Here is a 15424-nt window from a genome sequence, read left to right as displayed (position 1 = left end):
AACCGGAACAGAGAAAGAAGTTAAATCGGCGGAGTCAGTTTCCCCGCTCTACTTGCTCACAGTACTTTCTTACACGGAGACAGATGGACGACCCAGTGCCCGCACGACTTTTGCCCCTCTGAGGCGCCGGCCGTTTGTGGCCGAGCGGTTCTGGCGCTACAGTCTGGAACCGCGCGACCGCTACGGTCGCAGGTTCAAATCCTGTCTCGGGCATGGATGTTTGTGTTGTCCTTAGGTTAGTTAGGTTTAAGTAGTTCTAAGTTCTAGGGGACTTATGACCTCAGTAGTTGAGTCCCATAGTGCTCAGAACCATTTGAACCCCTCTGAGGCTCGCATGTCGCGCCGACGGCCAGTGAAAGGCCTGACGACATCGTCGATGTCGTCTATCTACTGTAGCGAAGGACAGCTTACTCTCCCTCCAACGCAGCATGTGTAATTATTTTATCTTCGCAGCATCAGAAGCAGCTCCCAATCTTATCAGCGAACGTCGTGCAGATTGTACGCTTTCGAGATAGAATCAGGTGACACTGTTCACATGATCTCTCCGATTATCTAAGTACTCTTTTTTCAGAGTTGTAACCACTTGAAATCATGTGAAAAGTGTCACCTGATTTCTCCGATTATCTAAGTACTCTTTTTTCAGAGTTGAAACCACTTGAAAGAGGCGGCCTCAGGTAGCAAGTGTGACTAATATATAAACGCCGTTGAACTGCCAGGCCATACTGGACTCCGTTTTTGCACGAAATGCAGCGAGTGGCGCTACATGTTGCGGTGTTGACCGCAGTGAGTGTGTTGCTCGGAGTTCCCCAATCAGCGTTGGCGTCACGCGGGGCTGCCAACCAGTTCCCAGACGACTTTTACTTCGGCGCTTCCACTGCCGCCTACCAGACCGAGGGCGCCTGGGACGCAGATGGTGAGTCACGATCTGAACTGCTGCAAAATAAAAAACAATGGAAAAAATAAAAAGGGTTATTAACCCATACCAAATTTGATAAAGAACTCGAGCTTTTAGTGAACGCCCCCAGTAACGATCAAGCTGTCAGATTCACTCTTTTCTATCTGTCAGTTCGTCCAAGAAGCTGCCAGACGTACCAACAAAGATGGTCAAATTCGACTTCATTTTAGAAGTAACTGTCAGGCTGTCGTGGAGTATTTTGAAACTAATGGAGAAGGCTATAAATGAAGACAAAACGTTTCTTGCATTGACTTTATCGCTGGATATCAAGAAAAAACAAGACGCCAGCCCAGGGGATGGTTAAAATTCATATATAAATAAAACCATGAAAATCTAATGAAACTTTATTGAAATACCACAATGAGGAAGATGTTTGCAGAATATTGATTACCATATTATGTCTTCCTGCATTATGTACGCCTGGGAAAGACGAAACACCTCTGCCGTTTTGGTAACTGCCACTGGCCCTCCGTTTGTTTTGTTTCCATTTACTCTCACACAATGCAGTGAGGAAAACTGATTCTACCTAAACATTCCAAGTGAAACGTTACCAGAAACGGTGTCTGTATCAAATTTGAGGGCAATCAATGTTCCTCCGAAACCTTCCACCGCGGTCTATATTTGACAAAATATCAAACATTTGAAAAACCGATAAAGTTTTGTTCATCTGGGCCTCAGATCTTATCGTTGTTTTTGTCAGCAATAAAACTGACATCCAAATTGCAGTTGTAGCAGCACCCGTCTTTCTCTCGCTCTCTGTCTCTCTGTTTCTCTCTCTCTTCCATAAACATACACACACACACACACACACACACACAAACACACACACACACACACAAACACACACACACACACTTTTCTACGCCCTTACCAATCTTCCTGTCCCATTACTCTCTATCTCTCTCACTCTTTATAAGCTTCTGTATGGTAGTAAAGGGAGCCTGCCAATTTGAATATCTAAGCAAACGTTATTTGCTTCTGGCAGAGTCACAGCTGGTTTATACAGGTTGCATGTTCCGAAACAGAGACTGTCACGTTTTTCTGATTTGTCACTTGCAGAGAACATCCAAAAAAGCACCTTTGTCTATAGCTCCATATGTTCTTAGTTTCGAACATAAAGCAGATGGATGTCTTTTGCGTAAGTCTGTGATATACAAAGAAATGCATTTTGTCGCATTACGCAGAAATGTAATACTGAACCGTCACGACACCAGTACAAGACTTCCCTACCTCCGCTTTCTCTGAAGCGGTGACAGATCTCACAGAGGCAATTCAGCTGCACATACGCACTAGAGCTAAGCTCTACTCTTGACATCAATAACAAAAAAGTGTATATTTTCTAAAGAAACTTACCAATACGAACAGAGAGAAAACGCAGCATTTTATTCTACGCGAGTAGTGCTATCTAATGGGTCGTGTTTCATGTGAAGAACCTGACTTATCAGCCGAGAGAAATTAGATATATATTGAAACTTCCTGGCAGATTAAAACTGTGTGCCCGACCGAGACTCGAACTCGGGACCTTTGCCTTCGCGGGCAAGTGCTTCTGTAAAGTTTGGAAGGTAGGAGACGAGGTACTGGCAGAAGTACAGCTGTGAGTACCGGGCGTGAGTCGTGCTTCGGTAGCTCAGTTGGTAGAGCACTTGCCCGCGAAAGGCAAAGGTCCCGAGTTCGAGTCTCGGTCGGGCACACAGTTTTAATCTGCCAGGAAGTTTCATATCAGCGCACACTCCGCTGCAGAGTGAAAATCTCATTCTGGTAGATATATATTTCTTTCTTTTTTCTGGAGAATACTGACGGGACATCACGGGAATAACTATGATGTAAAATGACCAACAGCTACTACGATTTTAATTATTCTGGAACTATTTTTGACGTTAATATCACCATCTGGCAGAATTTATGTTTTTAATAATGGACACTGCACGTCTACAATAGCCAGATAGCCACAGCACTCCCTCCGATGGCGAAGATGGACGCAGTGAAGAGGCTTGACATCGCTTAATTCCGTACAAATGAAACGTAACGTGGTTGATAAATTAAGGAGAAAGTCAATAAATATTGGTAGGGAATCAAACAATGCAATACTGATTACATATTATAATAGGTGAAAAGTGCCATTAAAAAACACTCGATGCTGATACATTTCATTGTTATGTAAGGAAATATCAAAATTAGATAACAAGGCGAACCAACTCAAAACTGAGAGCACTTTCATTACGAGCTATGTACCACTGCAATAATTCATCATTACAGAAATAACCGCCGTCAAAAACGAGTGAAATAATCTAAATTAAAACCACGTTGCCGTTTAATAACTTATTAGCACCTTACAATTAATTAGAAAAATAGACCGCACAAAGAAAGGCATAGGTGGTCAATAAAGAAATATCGAACGAAGAAATACTTCAACCGACGTACATACTCACTTTTTCCTACATTCGTACTATGTTTTTATGAATATGTTGCGTGCTGTCGAAGAAACTGCGATTAGAAACGCGTATTTCTGGAGACATTTGTAAAGGCTGATCAGAAAGTTTTCCGGTAGACGGCGTTGCTGCAGCTTGTATGCAACGTAGCGCAACTACTACGCCGGCATACAAGCATCGTTATATACTGGGTGATCAAAAAGTCAGTATAAATTTGAAAACTTAATAAACCACGGAATAATGTAGATGGAGAGGTAAAAATCGGCACACATGCTTGGAATGACATGGGGTTTCATTAGAACCAAAAAAGCATCACAAAATGTCCGGCAGATGGCGCTGGACAGTAAAACGACAGCGACTGCGCTTACTCAACCAATCGTCATCTTCCGCCATCTTTTGAAACGCCCACACCGCAAATGCCCTCCGCATCACTAAATCGCCAAGTAACAGTTCATGATGCCGATGGATTTTGTACGGATAGCATAGGAGGGTACGCCTAAGTGCCAACCAAACAGTAGTGTATGGAATGCCGTTGCGACGTGGCACTGCACGAGCGCTGGCTTCCCCGTGCATAGACGAACCCGCTACAGTCTCCATTTCTTCCTGAACTGTCTTAGCAGCATTACGCCTTGTGCTCGGTCGGCCTCTACGGGGTCTATCGTCTAAACAACCCATGGCTTCGAACTTCGAAATCATTCTCGCCACAGCTGCATTTGTCAACGGACCTTTACCCGTTCGAATCCTCTCCCTATGGCGCTAGTATCGTAACGCTGATCTAGCACATTCCCCATTCTAATAATACAGCTTCACTAAATGCGCCTTTTCAGGTAACGTCAACATCCTGCGACTGCTGGCGCATCTGATCCTCTCTCTTTGTTTTTTTTTTTCTTTTTACTTTATTGTTATTTTAAAACCTGTACAAATCAGGTAGGCTGGCAGCGGCACACTACGCCGCTCTTCAGCCATAGTGTGTACAATAGTATAAAAACGGAGAATGATAATGAACAAAGTGACGGGCAAAAGAGAGAGGTCACAGAGACACAAAAAACACGGAGTCGTTCACATGTGACGATAACAACACTGAAAACACGTTGGCACGGCGCACAGAACACTGACGAATCCGACGGCACAAGTGAACGTAGTAGTGGGACGGCGGACACCAAAAACATTAAACGACGTCACACACACGAGACACAGAAGGCGATGATCTCCGGCGCGCGAACGTTCACTGTGCGTGTGCGAGTCCGGGGACCTGCCAAGAGAGGAGGAGGAGGAAGGGGAGTGGGAGAGCGAGAGGGGAGAGCAGAGATGCCATGGGCAAAGGAGAGAGAGGGGGAGGGAGGAAGGGGGAGGGGGATATTCTCTCTCTCATTACAGCTCCTTTTATACACGATTGTCATGCGCAGTCACTGACGTTTTGCTGTCCAGCGCCATCTGTCGGACATTTTGTGATTTTTTTTCGGTTCTAATGAAACCCCATGTCATTCCAAGCATGTGCGCCGATTTTTACCTCTCCATCTACATTATTCCGTGGTTTATTAAGTTTTCAAATTTATACTGACTTTTTGATCACCCAGTATATAACGATGCTTGTATGCCGGCGTAGTAGTTGCGCTACGTTGCATACAAGCTGCAGCAACGCCGTCTACCGGAAAACTCTCTGATCAGCCTTTACAAATGTCTCCAGAAATACGCGTTTCTAATCGCAGTTTCTTCGACAGCACGCAACATATTCATAAAAACATAGTACGAATGTAGGAAAAAGTGAGTATGTACGTCGGTTGAAGTATTTCTTCGTTTGATATTTCTTTATTGACCACCTATGCCTTTCTCTGTGCGGTCTATTTTTCTAATTAATTGTAAGGTGCTAATAAGTTATTAAACGGCAACGTGGTTTTAATTTAGATTATTTCACTCGTTTCTGACGGCGGTTATTTCTGTAATGATGAATTATTGCAGTGGTACATAGCTCGTAACGAAAGTGCTCTCAGTTTTGAGTTGGTTCGCCTTGTTATCTAGTTTTGATATTTCCTTACATAACAATGAAATGTATCAGCATCGAGTGTTTTTTAATGGCACTTTTCACCTATTATAATATGTAACAGTATTGCATTGTTTGATTCCCTACCAATATTTATTGATTTTCTCCTTAATTTATCAACCACGTTACGTTTCATTTGTACGGAATTAAGCGATGTCAAGCCTCTTCACTGCGTCCATCTTCGCCATCGGAGGGAGTGCTGTGGCTATCTGGCTACATTCCGCAGGGCGAACCTTGAGCCAAATTGTGCTTTTCGGGACTGATCCGCGCGTCTGCTACAACCAACCAGTCGCATAACGCGACCAAGTTGTATTCTGGTTCTGACGATGTCGAGCCATACTCCTGTGTCGCCTACATTCACATTGCTAAATACATATCTATTATATTTTAAAATTGTAGGCCGCGCGGGATTAGCCGAGCGGTCTAAGGCGCTGCAGTCATGGACTGTGCGGCTGGTCCCGCCGGAGTTTCGAGTCCTCCCTCGGGCATGGGTGTGTGTGTTTGTCCTTAGGATAATTTAGGTTATGTAGTGTGTAAGCTTAGGGACTGATGACCTTTGCAGTTAAGTCCCAAAAGTTTCACACACATTTGAACATCCAAAAAAAAAAAAAAAAAAAGTGGTTCAAATGGCTCTGAGCACTATGGGACTTAACTTCTGAGGTCATTAGTCCTCTAGAACTTAGAACTAGTTAAACCTAACTAACCTAAGGACATCACAAACATCCATGGCCGGATCAGGATTCGAACCTGCGACCGTAGCGGTCACACGGTTCCGGACTGCAGCGCCTAGAACCGCACGGGAACATCAAACAGCTCAGCTGCGGTTCAGACTGTAAGAATAAATGTATTAAAAATTTCGTGCACTTGCATACTTCCCCTTGATAATGTGTCATTCATCGTTAAGTATGCACGCGATTTTAACATACGATATACGTGGAAAAGAAAAATTTTTCTATTTCTGGAAAAAAAATTATTTATTCCTCTATATTAATGCTATATCTTTCAAAATAGTCCGCATTGGATATTATACACTCATCCCATAGCCTTTTTAACCCCGAAATCCTTCTGGAACACGATCATGAAAAAGCATTTAGCTCTCTCAGCGATGAGTTTTTAAGCTTATCTTGCGACATTTCTGGCTGTAGAACCATAATATTCCATCGTAACCACCACTACATAGCTTTATTGTGTTAGCTGAGGCTTGAGAGACCGAAAACATATGGTACAATGAGTACAATTTCCGTGAAGAATTGCGCTAGTTTAGTAGGAGGATAACATGGATGGCTGCCACCACAGGAGCCAGAGCGCCAAATCTCAAAGTATAATAATTGAGATTTAATTATCAATAATGCAAGTAACCCCTCAATGGTATACTAGCATCCATTTGTTTCAGATCTGATATTTACAATAATCATCGTTTACATTATAATAAGGATATATAGACGAAACACTTCATGCACCTTCAACTTCTATAGGAATTGTGCGCCGAGAAAAGTGATTCGGGCAGACCACTCCACTCTGTTAGGAGGGCCATAAGAGACACTCAACAGCAAAAATACTGGGACACTGTAGACGAAACGGCGGAAAAACGGATCATTTGGGAACAGTAGCATAAAATTGGGCCAGAGCGTGTCATGAGACAGAGGAAGTGGGTCATTGATTCAGGAAATGGAAGCTATCCGACGGTCATTATATTCACTTATGCCCCGTATCTTAAGGATTGATTACGTCACGACACATATTATGGACCAGACAGAACATCTGAATTGCAGTGACAGCATCTGGATACCAACAAACACGAAGCACAGAGGGTTTTAATAATGCGTTTATAAGTGATCACTATCTATCATTCAGGCTTAACTAACAATGAAATACCAGTTCTGCCAACTCGGTCCTCGTCCCCGTCTTTTGCAAGTTGAGATGATAGCTTCGCACGTTTTAGAATGAAGATAAGATCGACAAAATCGTCTTCGACGAGCACATATTCAAGGAGAGTGCATTGGAGCCTGTCTGTCGTGGCGTAATGGTTAGAAGGGTGCTAATCTGAAGAGTGCTAATGTGAAGGTCGCGGCGGACGGACACTCGAGCGTGTAGCTTGTGTTTACTTGCTGATATTGTGCGGTTCTCAAGTGTCTTTACTTAGCGATCTTTTCAGGTTGATAACCGTTCCCGGCAAGTGTTGTTTACGTGGATCTTCACTATTTCAATAGTGCAACTGCAATGGAAACACACCCCAGAAAGAATACTTTCAAACTTGAATTCTCAAAGGATAACGAGCAGCCTACAGTCTTAGAAAACGAGCAGTAAGTAACGATCAGTCTCAGACTTACTAGAGATCAAGTGAATAGTATACAGCGCAACAGTCTATAATTTATTACAAAATTAACTTTCTTCCAGTTTACGAACGTGTTGTTTGGTACTCTTCACGAAATATTGACATGGTACTAACTTCCGAACTTCAAGTTTTCTGTCGCTGTATAGAAGGCAACGTGCCCGAAGTGTTTAATATACTAGTGGAATTGCCGAACGAAGTTATGAGACGAAAGTTACATTTGTGGTATTTAAAATAAGGTATGGGCTGACTATTAACAGTTTCCTGTTCCCAGTCATATACGATCAGTAAAATTGGAGGTGAAAAAGCTAGTTCAATCAGTGATCGACTCGAGGAACTATCAGGGCTATGTAACGTATCTGGGGCAGCTCTCATTGTGTTTCATATGTAACCAAACCGACCATGTTAAGCAGGACTACTAGAGACGGAAACTTCATATGTAAATAAATATTGCCGAAGGTCATCCTCTATTTTCTGATCGGGTTGCGGGTATAACAAGAGATTCAGATGTAAACACTGCTGTCTCAGCTGGGAACCGTGAGGAGTTGAGGACGCAGTTCGTGATTCCGATGATGCAGCACAGGACAGAAACACTGTAGAGAATCGATCTGACATTAATAACAGGAAAACAGCTTCAGCAGCAAGTATTCAGGATCTGTCTAGCCTCCTAGTTGAGTTCAACAGTGCACCTTACTCAGACAGTGTTGAAACACGAAATCATGAGCCACGTGACGTAGCAGACACTAATGCGAACGTGAGTAGGCCAAGACCGAAACTCAATTTCACAAATTTCTGGGTGGAAGCAAATCAAATCGTTGCGTTGCTTGAAGAATCTGTAACAAACTCTGAAGTGCAGAGTAATATCCATTCCACAGAAACAGACACAGAAGAAGTTCACTTAGCAGAGGAGCTACAAAAGAAGACAACTGTAGCTCAACGTGTAGGACTACATATTGACAGAAAGAACGAACCACATAAAAGGAGGATATCAGGGACTAGCACCGAAAAAGCGCAGGAAAAAATAGAACAAGACCTCTTACACAGTCAAATACTGACCTAGGTGAGAGTAGTGTGTCAGGCTCCAGAAGATCCCCCCACACGGTACACCCTAAGTTCCAGTAGGACCAAAGTGCAGAGGTCATCAGTCCCTAGGCTTACACATTACTTAATCCAGCTTAAACACGTCCGAGGGAGGACTCGAACCTCCGACGGGGGGAGCCGCGCGAACCATGTCAAGGCGCCTCAAACCAGGCAGCTACCCCGCGCCCTATGAAGAAAGGGGAAGACGAAAAGAAAGGACCGAAACAGGGTATTGTTGTGACTACTGAAAGTAAGCGTAAAATCAGAAAAAGAGACGCGAAACCAAATCTAATCACAAAAATTAAAACAAAAGCCGAAACTGACTATCAAGAAATCGTCAGCTATCGTCAGAAATCGTTGCAGAACCCTAAAGTCTGCACTTTCAACGATAGCAAAATCTCTTCGTGGTTAAAACTGGTGTGTCTTCAACAGTTTTTATATGCAACTGTATAAGACACAACATTACTAACGGAAGTTTCTACCATCTCAATTTCAGGCGAGAATTATGATATATGTAGATTAACAAAGGATGGTACACCATCTGTAGAAACTGGAAGGTTGTAAAAAGACGGGCGTTAACAATGTCCGCAACAGGGACACATTTCTTAAATGCATACACTCCGTCTGGAAGTAACTATAAAAACTTCACAGATGCTAAGTTCATTAAACACGAAGTTGTGCCTGTTTAGCCGATGACGTGGAACAAAGTTGAAACTCAGGAGTTTTTAATTGTGGCATTAACCAAAGGGACCAAACTCCAACTTACAACAAGTGAGCAGAGCTGGAGCATATCATTACAAAACTAAGTATGCGGAACATCTGGGAGATTGCAAACGACGACACAATGGCCTACACCTATGTCACCAGCACTTCGGAAAGTAGAATTAATGGGATCTACGAGTCACGAGATACAGCTATTAATGTCACATCTGCTGAAATATGGCCAGTAAAATTTTCGGATCACTGTGCCTACACATCCAGAATTAATTTGGCAAAACAGCAGTACTTTCCCGGCAGGGTCTATTGGAAACTAGACAGCAACTCACTCAGCGATATAGATCATTGGAGATGCTGTTTAGAACATGGAGGGATTCCATAACAAATATTAGGAGATACCCAACAAACTGCAGTGGAGGATGGGGCATGCGAAACCAAAACTGAAGACGCTGCGGTTGTAACAGGCATGACTCGAAGAAGCGTTCTGATTTATTTTCCTTTGTCTTCGAGATCTCTACACACACTTAATACAGATTTTTCGAACCACCTAAAACCGTCGTCGGGACACAAATGTCCCATATGTAGCCGATACGTTCACATCTTGTTCGTAGACTTCTTTTCTTTATTTTACGGGGTGAGGTTTTTTTTAACAAATAGTCACACTAATGGTCTGTTTTCTTTTGTTTTAAGTCTAGACATCGAATATTTTCTTATTTCTTGCCTGCATCAACTTAAATACGCATACACTTGAAAACTGTTCGTAATATCGTGAAGAAATTTTGCATTTCTATAGAACTACAGCCAAATCAAAAAGCTTTCAGTAAAAAATGATGATTTCTGCAAGTAAGCTAGAACAGATAACACAGAATCAATATCTTGCCATATTCTAATACAGGTCTACATTTTCGCACACAGTGTCTATAAATGAACGTTGCGATCTGTGCAAGTAAATGTGTTTCTTTCAGGTACCTACGGATCATCACTGTCTGTAGACTGAGCTTTGCAGTCTGCACCAACATAGGAACTTGTAACAACACATTTCCTGCAAGCTGGTTTTTCACACAAAGCACATCTATACCTACTTTCTTGTCTTGGCAAGATTTTCACACCTGGCAGATGACTTCCGCCTATGTGTGATGCTTGGCCAGCTTGAGTGAAAAATCTCGTTTGTTGTTTTGATGTTTGTTACACCGCAGTAGGACACACAGCCATTGATCTAAAATGTATAAAAAGTTATCTTTATTATAGTTATTCTTTCACTGAATATTTGAGGGCCATATATAATTATTTGTAACATGTCCCTGCGCCAGGATTTGACTTCCTGCAAACTATAAAGCTGGATGGAAGCAACTGACAACGGTTACAATCTTTCCTGGCTCTCTTTGATACACATGGAGGATCATATCGTCGTTTTTGAAAGCTACAGTCTTGTATGGGTTCTCACGAGCTTTATGCACACGCTTAGACACTTCTTTTGGAATTTTGTTTATTCTAATAAACACGCTTGTTGACTTTGTTTCCAAATGGCATGATAGTGAAAGTGAAGAAGTTGTCACACGTAAAATGCCTTCCTTTATTTAGGTGTACGAATAGTTTCTTCTTTAGTACAAACTCACTCAGATTTACACCAGCATGACGAGTTTCATTTAACGTATATTTGGAATCTTTATCGACAGACATGCAGTATGTCTGCCCATTCCTGTTAAATTGTGACAAAAATGTCGCATTGGGGAATCTAGGATTTTTTATTTTTTATTTTTTTTTTAAGAACACAATTATGGGAGACCCCGTGAAATGCTTTAGAGAAGTTTAATTTGCAAATGTCCGTTATTTCTAGTACATTATACACTCCTGGAAATGGAAAAAAGAACACATTGACACCGGTGTGTCAGACCCACCATACTTGCTCCGGACACTGCGAGAGGGCTGTACAAGCAATGATCACACGCACGGCACAGCGGACACACCAGGACCCGCGGTGTTGGCCGTCGAATGGCGCTAGCTGCGCAGCATTTGTGCACCGCCGCCGTCAGTGTCAGCCAGTTTGCCGTGGCATACGGAGCTCCATCGCAGTCTTTAACACTGGTAGCATGCCGCGACAGCGTGGACGTGAACCGTATGTGCAGTTGACGGACTTTGAGCGAGGGCGTATAGTGGGCATGCGGGAGGCCGGGTGGACGTACCGCCGAATTGCTCAACACGTGGGGCGTGAGGTCTCCACAGTACATCGATGTTGTCGCCAGTGGTCGGCGGAAGGTGCACGTGCCCGTCGATCTGGGACCGGACCGCAGCGACGCACGGATGCACGCCAAGACCGTAGGATCCTACGCAGTGCCGTAGGGGACCGCACCGCCACTTCCCAGCAAATTAGGGACACTGTTGCTCCTGGGGTATCGGCGAGGACCATTCGCAACCGTCTCCATGAAGCTGGGCTACGGTCCCGCACACCGTTAGGCCGTCTTCCGCTCACGCCCCAACATCGTGCAGCCCGCCTCCAGTGGTGTCGCGACAGGCGTGAATGGAGGGACGAATGGAGACGTGTCGTCTTCAGCGATGAGAGTCGCTTCTGCCTTGGTGCCAATGATGGTCGTATGCGTGTTTGGCGCCGTGCAGGTGAGCGCCACAATCAGGACTGCATACGACCGAGGCACACAGGGCCAACACCCGGCATCGTGGTGTGGGGAGCGATCTCCTACACTGGCCGTACACCACTGGTGATCGTCGAGGGGATACTGAATAGTGCACGGTACATCCAAACCGTCATCGAACCCATCGTTCTACCATTCCCAGACCGGCAAGGGAACTTGCTGTTCCTACAGGACTATGCACGTCCGCATGTATCCCGTGCCACCCAACGTGCTCTAGAAGGTGTAAGTCAACTACCCTGGCCAGCAAGATCTCCGGATCTGTCCCCCATTGAGCATGTTTGGGACTGGATGAAGCGTCGTCTCACGCGGTCTGCACGTCCAGCACGAACGCTGGTCCAACTGAGGCGCCAGGTGGAAATGGCATGGCAAGCCGTTCCACAGGACTACATGCAGCATCTCTACGATCGTCTCCATGGGAGAATAGCAGCCTGCATTGCTGCGAAAGGTGGATATACACTGTACTAGTGCCGACATTGTGCATGCTCTGTTGCCTGTGTCTATGTGCCTGTGGTTCTGTCAGTGTGATCATGTGATGTATCTGACCCCAGGAATGTGTCAATAAAGTTTCCCCTTCCTGGGACAATGAATTCACGGTGTTCTTATTTCAATTTCCAGGAGTGTATTACGCAAGTCACTTGGTGTGCGTGTATGGTACTACTTCCGAGAACAGAGCACATCTGCTCCTCTCTTGTCAAGATTTTCATTACTTCCATTAGTGCGGAGTTAATACTTGAGCCAAAATTTCATAACCTGCATACATCCAAGTTGTTGGCCTCAAAGATTCTATGATTGTTGGTGGACATATCTTCGGTATTAAAACGATTAGTCTTTCCTGGAAACTTGCAAGGAGTTGCCGGATGTTCCAGACATCGTTAAAAACATCAACCAGTTCGCCTTCCAGAATGTCACAATAAGTGAGGTAGAATTCCGTTCGCAATCCATCTAAACTTGGTGATTTTGCTATCGGACTGCTGGACAATGCTTCAAATGCATGATTCCGTATTCTATGAGATATCCGCTCTCTCTCTTCTAATTATATGAGAAGTTGGAAGAGGGTTTCCGACTTTTACTGTTTCTTAGCCTTGTTCAGTCTGAAATAACTTCTATTAACTTCTCTAAAGCATATCGAGAACAGCGCAGGCATTTGAAATTAGTAATAAATTCAGAGAGATCATTAGATAGCGCTCGTTGGCATTAAGCGATCGGTGTGACACGGTTTCCACTATCAACGGAATTTCACGCAATCGTGATGGAACCACTGTTAAAGAAACTAAACAGTGAAATTCCGAGTTTGACTTTATTATGAGAAAAAGTTAGTGCAGCGCACTAGCCGACAAGTTGAGCGTGTTTGTTTCGTTACAGAATCAGATAGCAACTTTCAGAAGCGTTGTAGCCGCTGTTGCCGAGATACTGGAGCCATTATCAACTATAAAAAATTTCGAACAATGAATCTTGGCAGTGCTCTATAATTAGACGAACAGCAGTGGATCTCTGTAGCGAAGAAGATATTAGGTGTAGGGATCGACCTCGTATCATACCCACTGAAGACGGTGGCTTGCAGCTGGCGTTCAACGCTGCCCAAAGTTAGAGCTAATGTCCAAGAGCACTTAATGCGTCGTTTAAACATGCATCAAGAGACAAAATTGGTAAACGGCTGCAACTTATTCGGTTTTTTCTATGTCGTATTCACGTTACCGGCCCCGCAACAACAGTTAGGGTAATTCGCGAGAGGAAGAGATATCTTCAAGATCAAATAGAGATTCCTTGCGAGAAAGATGGACCGTCATAACTACTATAGAGCAAACTTGCAAGCCCTTCCTGGTAACAGTGCTATTAATGAGACAAGAGTAAATTCTCCAGATCTGACGGATATCTTTGCAAACGCTGTTACTCCTGAAAGCCGTATACCACCTGTTAAGATTGGAAAATAAACCCAAAACTTAACTTCTTGAAAATGTCAATAATTGAGAATGGCTACACAAGCCGGAGCGCTAAACTGTGCACTGAAAGGAAATGGTGGCCAATTTACAAAAAGATCTCGAAACAGAATCCAGACCAAGTACCCTCTTTTAAATTGGCCTGAGGTCTGGAAAAATATTAATATCCATCAGTTACCAACAGATACCAGACCGACGTGGTATAAGGTTGTCAATGAAAGCATTCTAGTACGTAGTAAGCTACATGCATTCACTAAACCCTCTCCCTCAACTGTGTAAAATGTAACAAAGAAGACACATTGACACGCAGATTTACATGTAGCACAGCCACCGAAGTATGGCAGTGACTTCGAGGAAGACTTGGTACCAGACTAAGAACGGCGATACAGAACGTTCATGCAGAACAAGTGCTACTGCCAGACGTAAAGCTATTCCCAATAGAAAACACAATATAATTATCACGTCACTTGCTCCATTATGTAATGAACGTGGGCAACCCAAAGCTCTTGAAATTCAAATATAGCCTCGCAACACTGCGTGATGAACCGCAGAAGAAACGAAAGTATGAAGTGCTAATTGCTAACTATACAGTGGCGTGGTGTTCTTATACTTAATATTGCAACCATTCATTTCCTTGTTGTTTCGATTTCTTTAAGCAACGTAATATTCAGCCATCAAGTAACAATGGGAATACATAATTAATATTACACACTGAAGAGCCAAAGGAACTGATACACATGCCTAATATCGTGTAGAGCCCCCACGAGCACGCAAAAGTGCCGCAAAACGACGTGGCATTGACTCGACTTACGTCTGAAGTAGTGCTGGAGGGTACTGACACCATGAATCCTCAAGGGCTGGCCATAAGTCCGTAAGAGTAGGAGGGGGTGGAGATCTCTTCTGAACAACCCAGATATGCTCAATAATGCTCTGGGGATCGGAAGTGTTTAAACTCAGAAGAGTGTTCCTGTTGCCACTCTGTAGCAATTCTGGGCGTGTGGCTTGTCGTATTGTCAAGCTGGAATTGCCCAAGTTCATCGGAATGCACAATGGACGTGAATGAATGCAGGCGATCAGACAGAGTGCTTATGTATGTGTTACCTGTCGGAGTCGTATCTAGACGTATCGGAGGTTGGAGTGATCCCCAACTGCACATGCCCCACACCATTACAGAGCGTCCGCCAACTTGAACAGTCCTCTGCTAACATGCGAGATCCATGGATTCATCAGGTTGCCTCCATGCCCGTACACGTCCGTCTGCTCAATACAACTTGAAACGAGGCTC

The 15424-nt window shown here is 43.8% G+C and overlaps 1 protein-coding gene across 1 annotated transcript in view; it reads left to right on the top strand.

Moving 5' to 3' along the window:
- Positions 1–711: 711 nt before the first annotated feature.
- The window catches only part of LOC126198841 (myrosinase 1-like), a 151670-nt gene continuing 136957 nt past the window's right edge, over positions 712–15424 (top strand). The window contains exon 1 of the mRNA XM_049935423.1: positions 712–913. Within this exon, the coding sequence (XP_049791380.1) occupies positions 745–913 (169 nt within the window). The 5' untranslated portion in view covers positions 712–744. The remainder of the gene's footprint in view (positions 914–15424) is intronic.

Source organism: Schistocerca nitens, chromosome 8 (assembly GCF_023898315.1).
Source record: "Schistocerca nitens isolate TAMUIC-IGC-003100 chromosome 8, iqSchNite1.1, whole genome shotgun sequence".
Taxonomy (NCBI): Eukaryota; Metazoa; Arthropoda; class Insecta; order Orthoptera; family Acrididae; genus Schistocerca; species Schistocerca nitens.
This window is presented reverse-complemented; position numbering and strand designations above follow the sequence as displayed.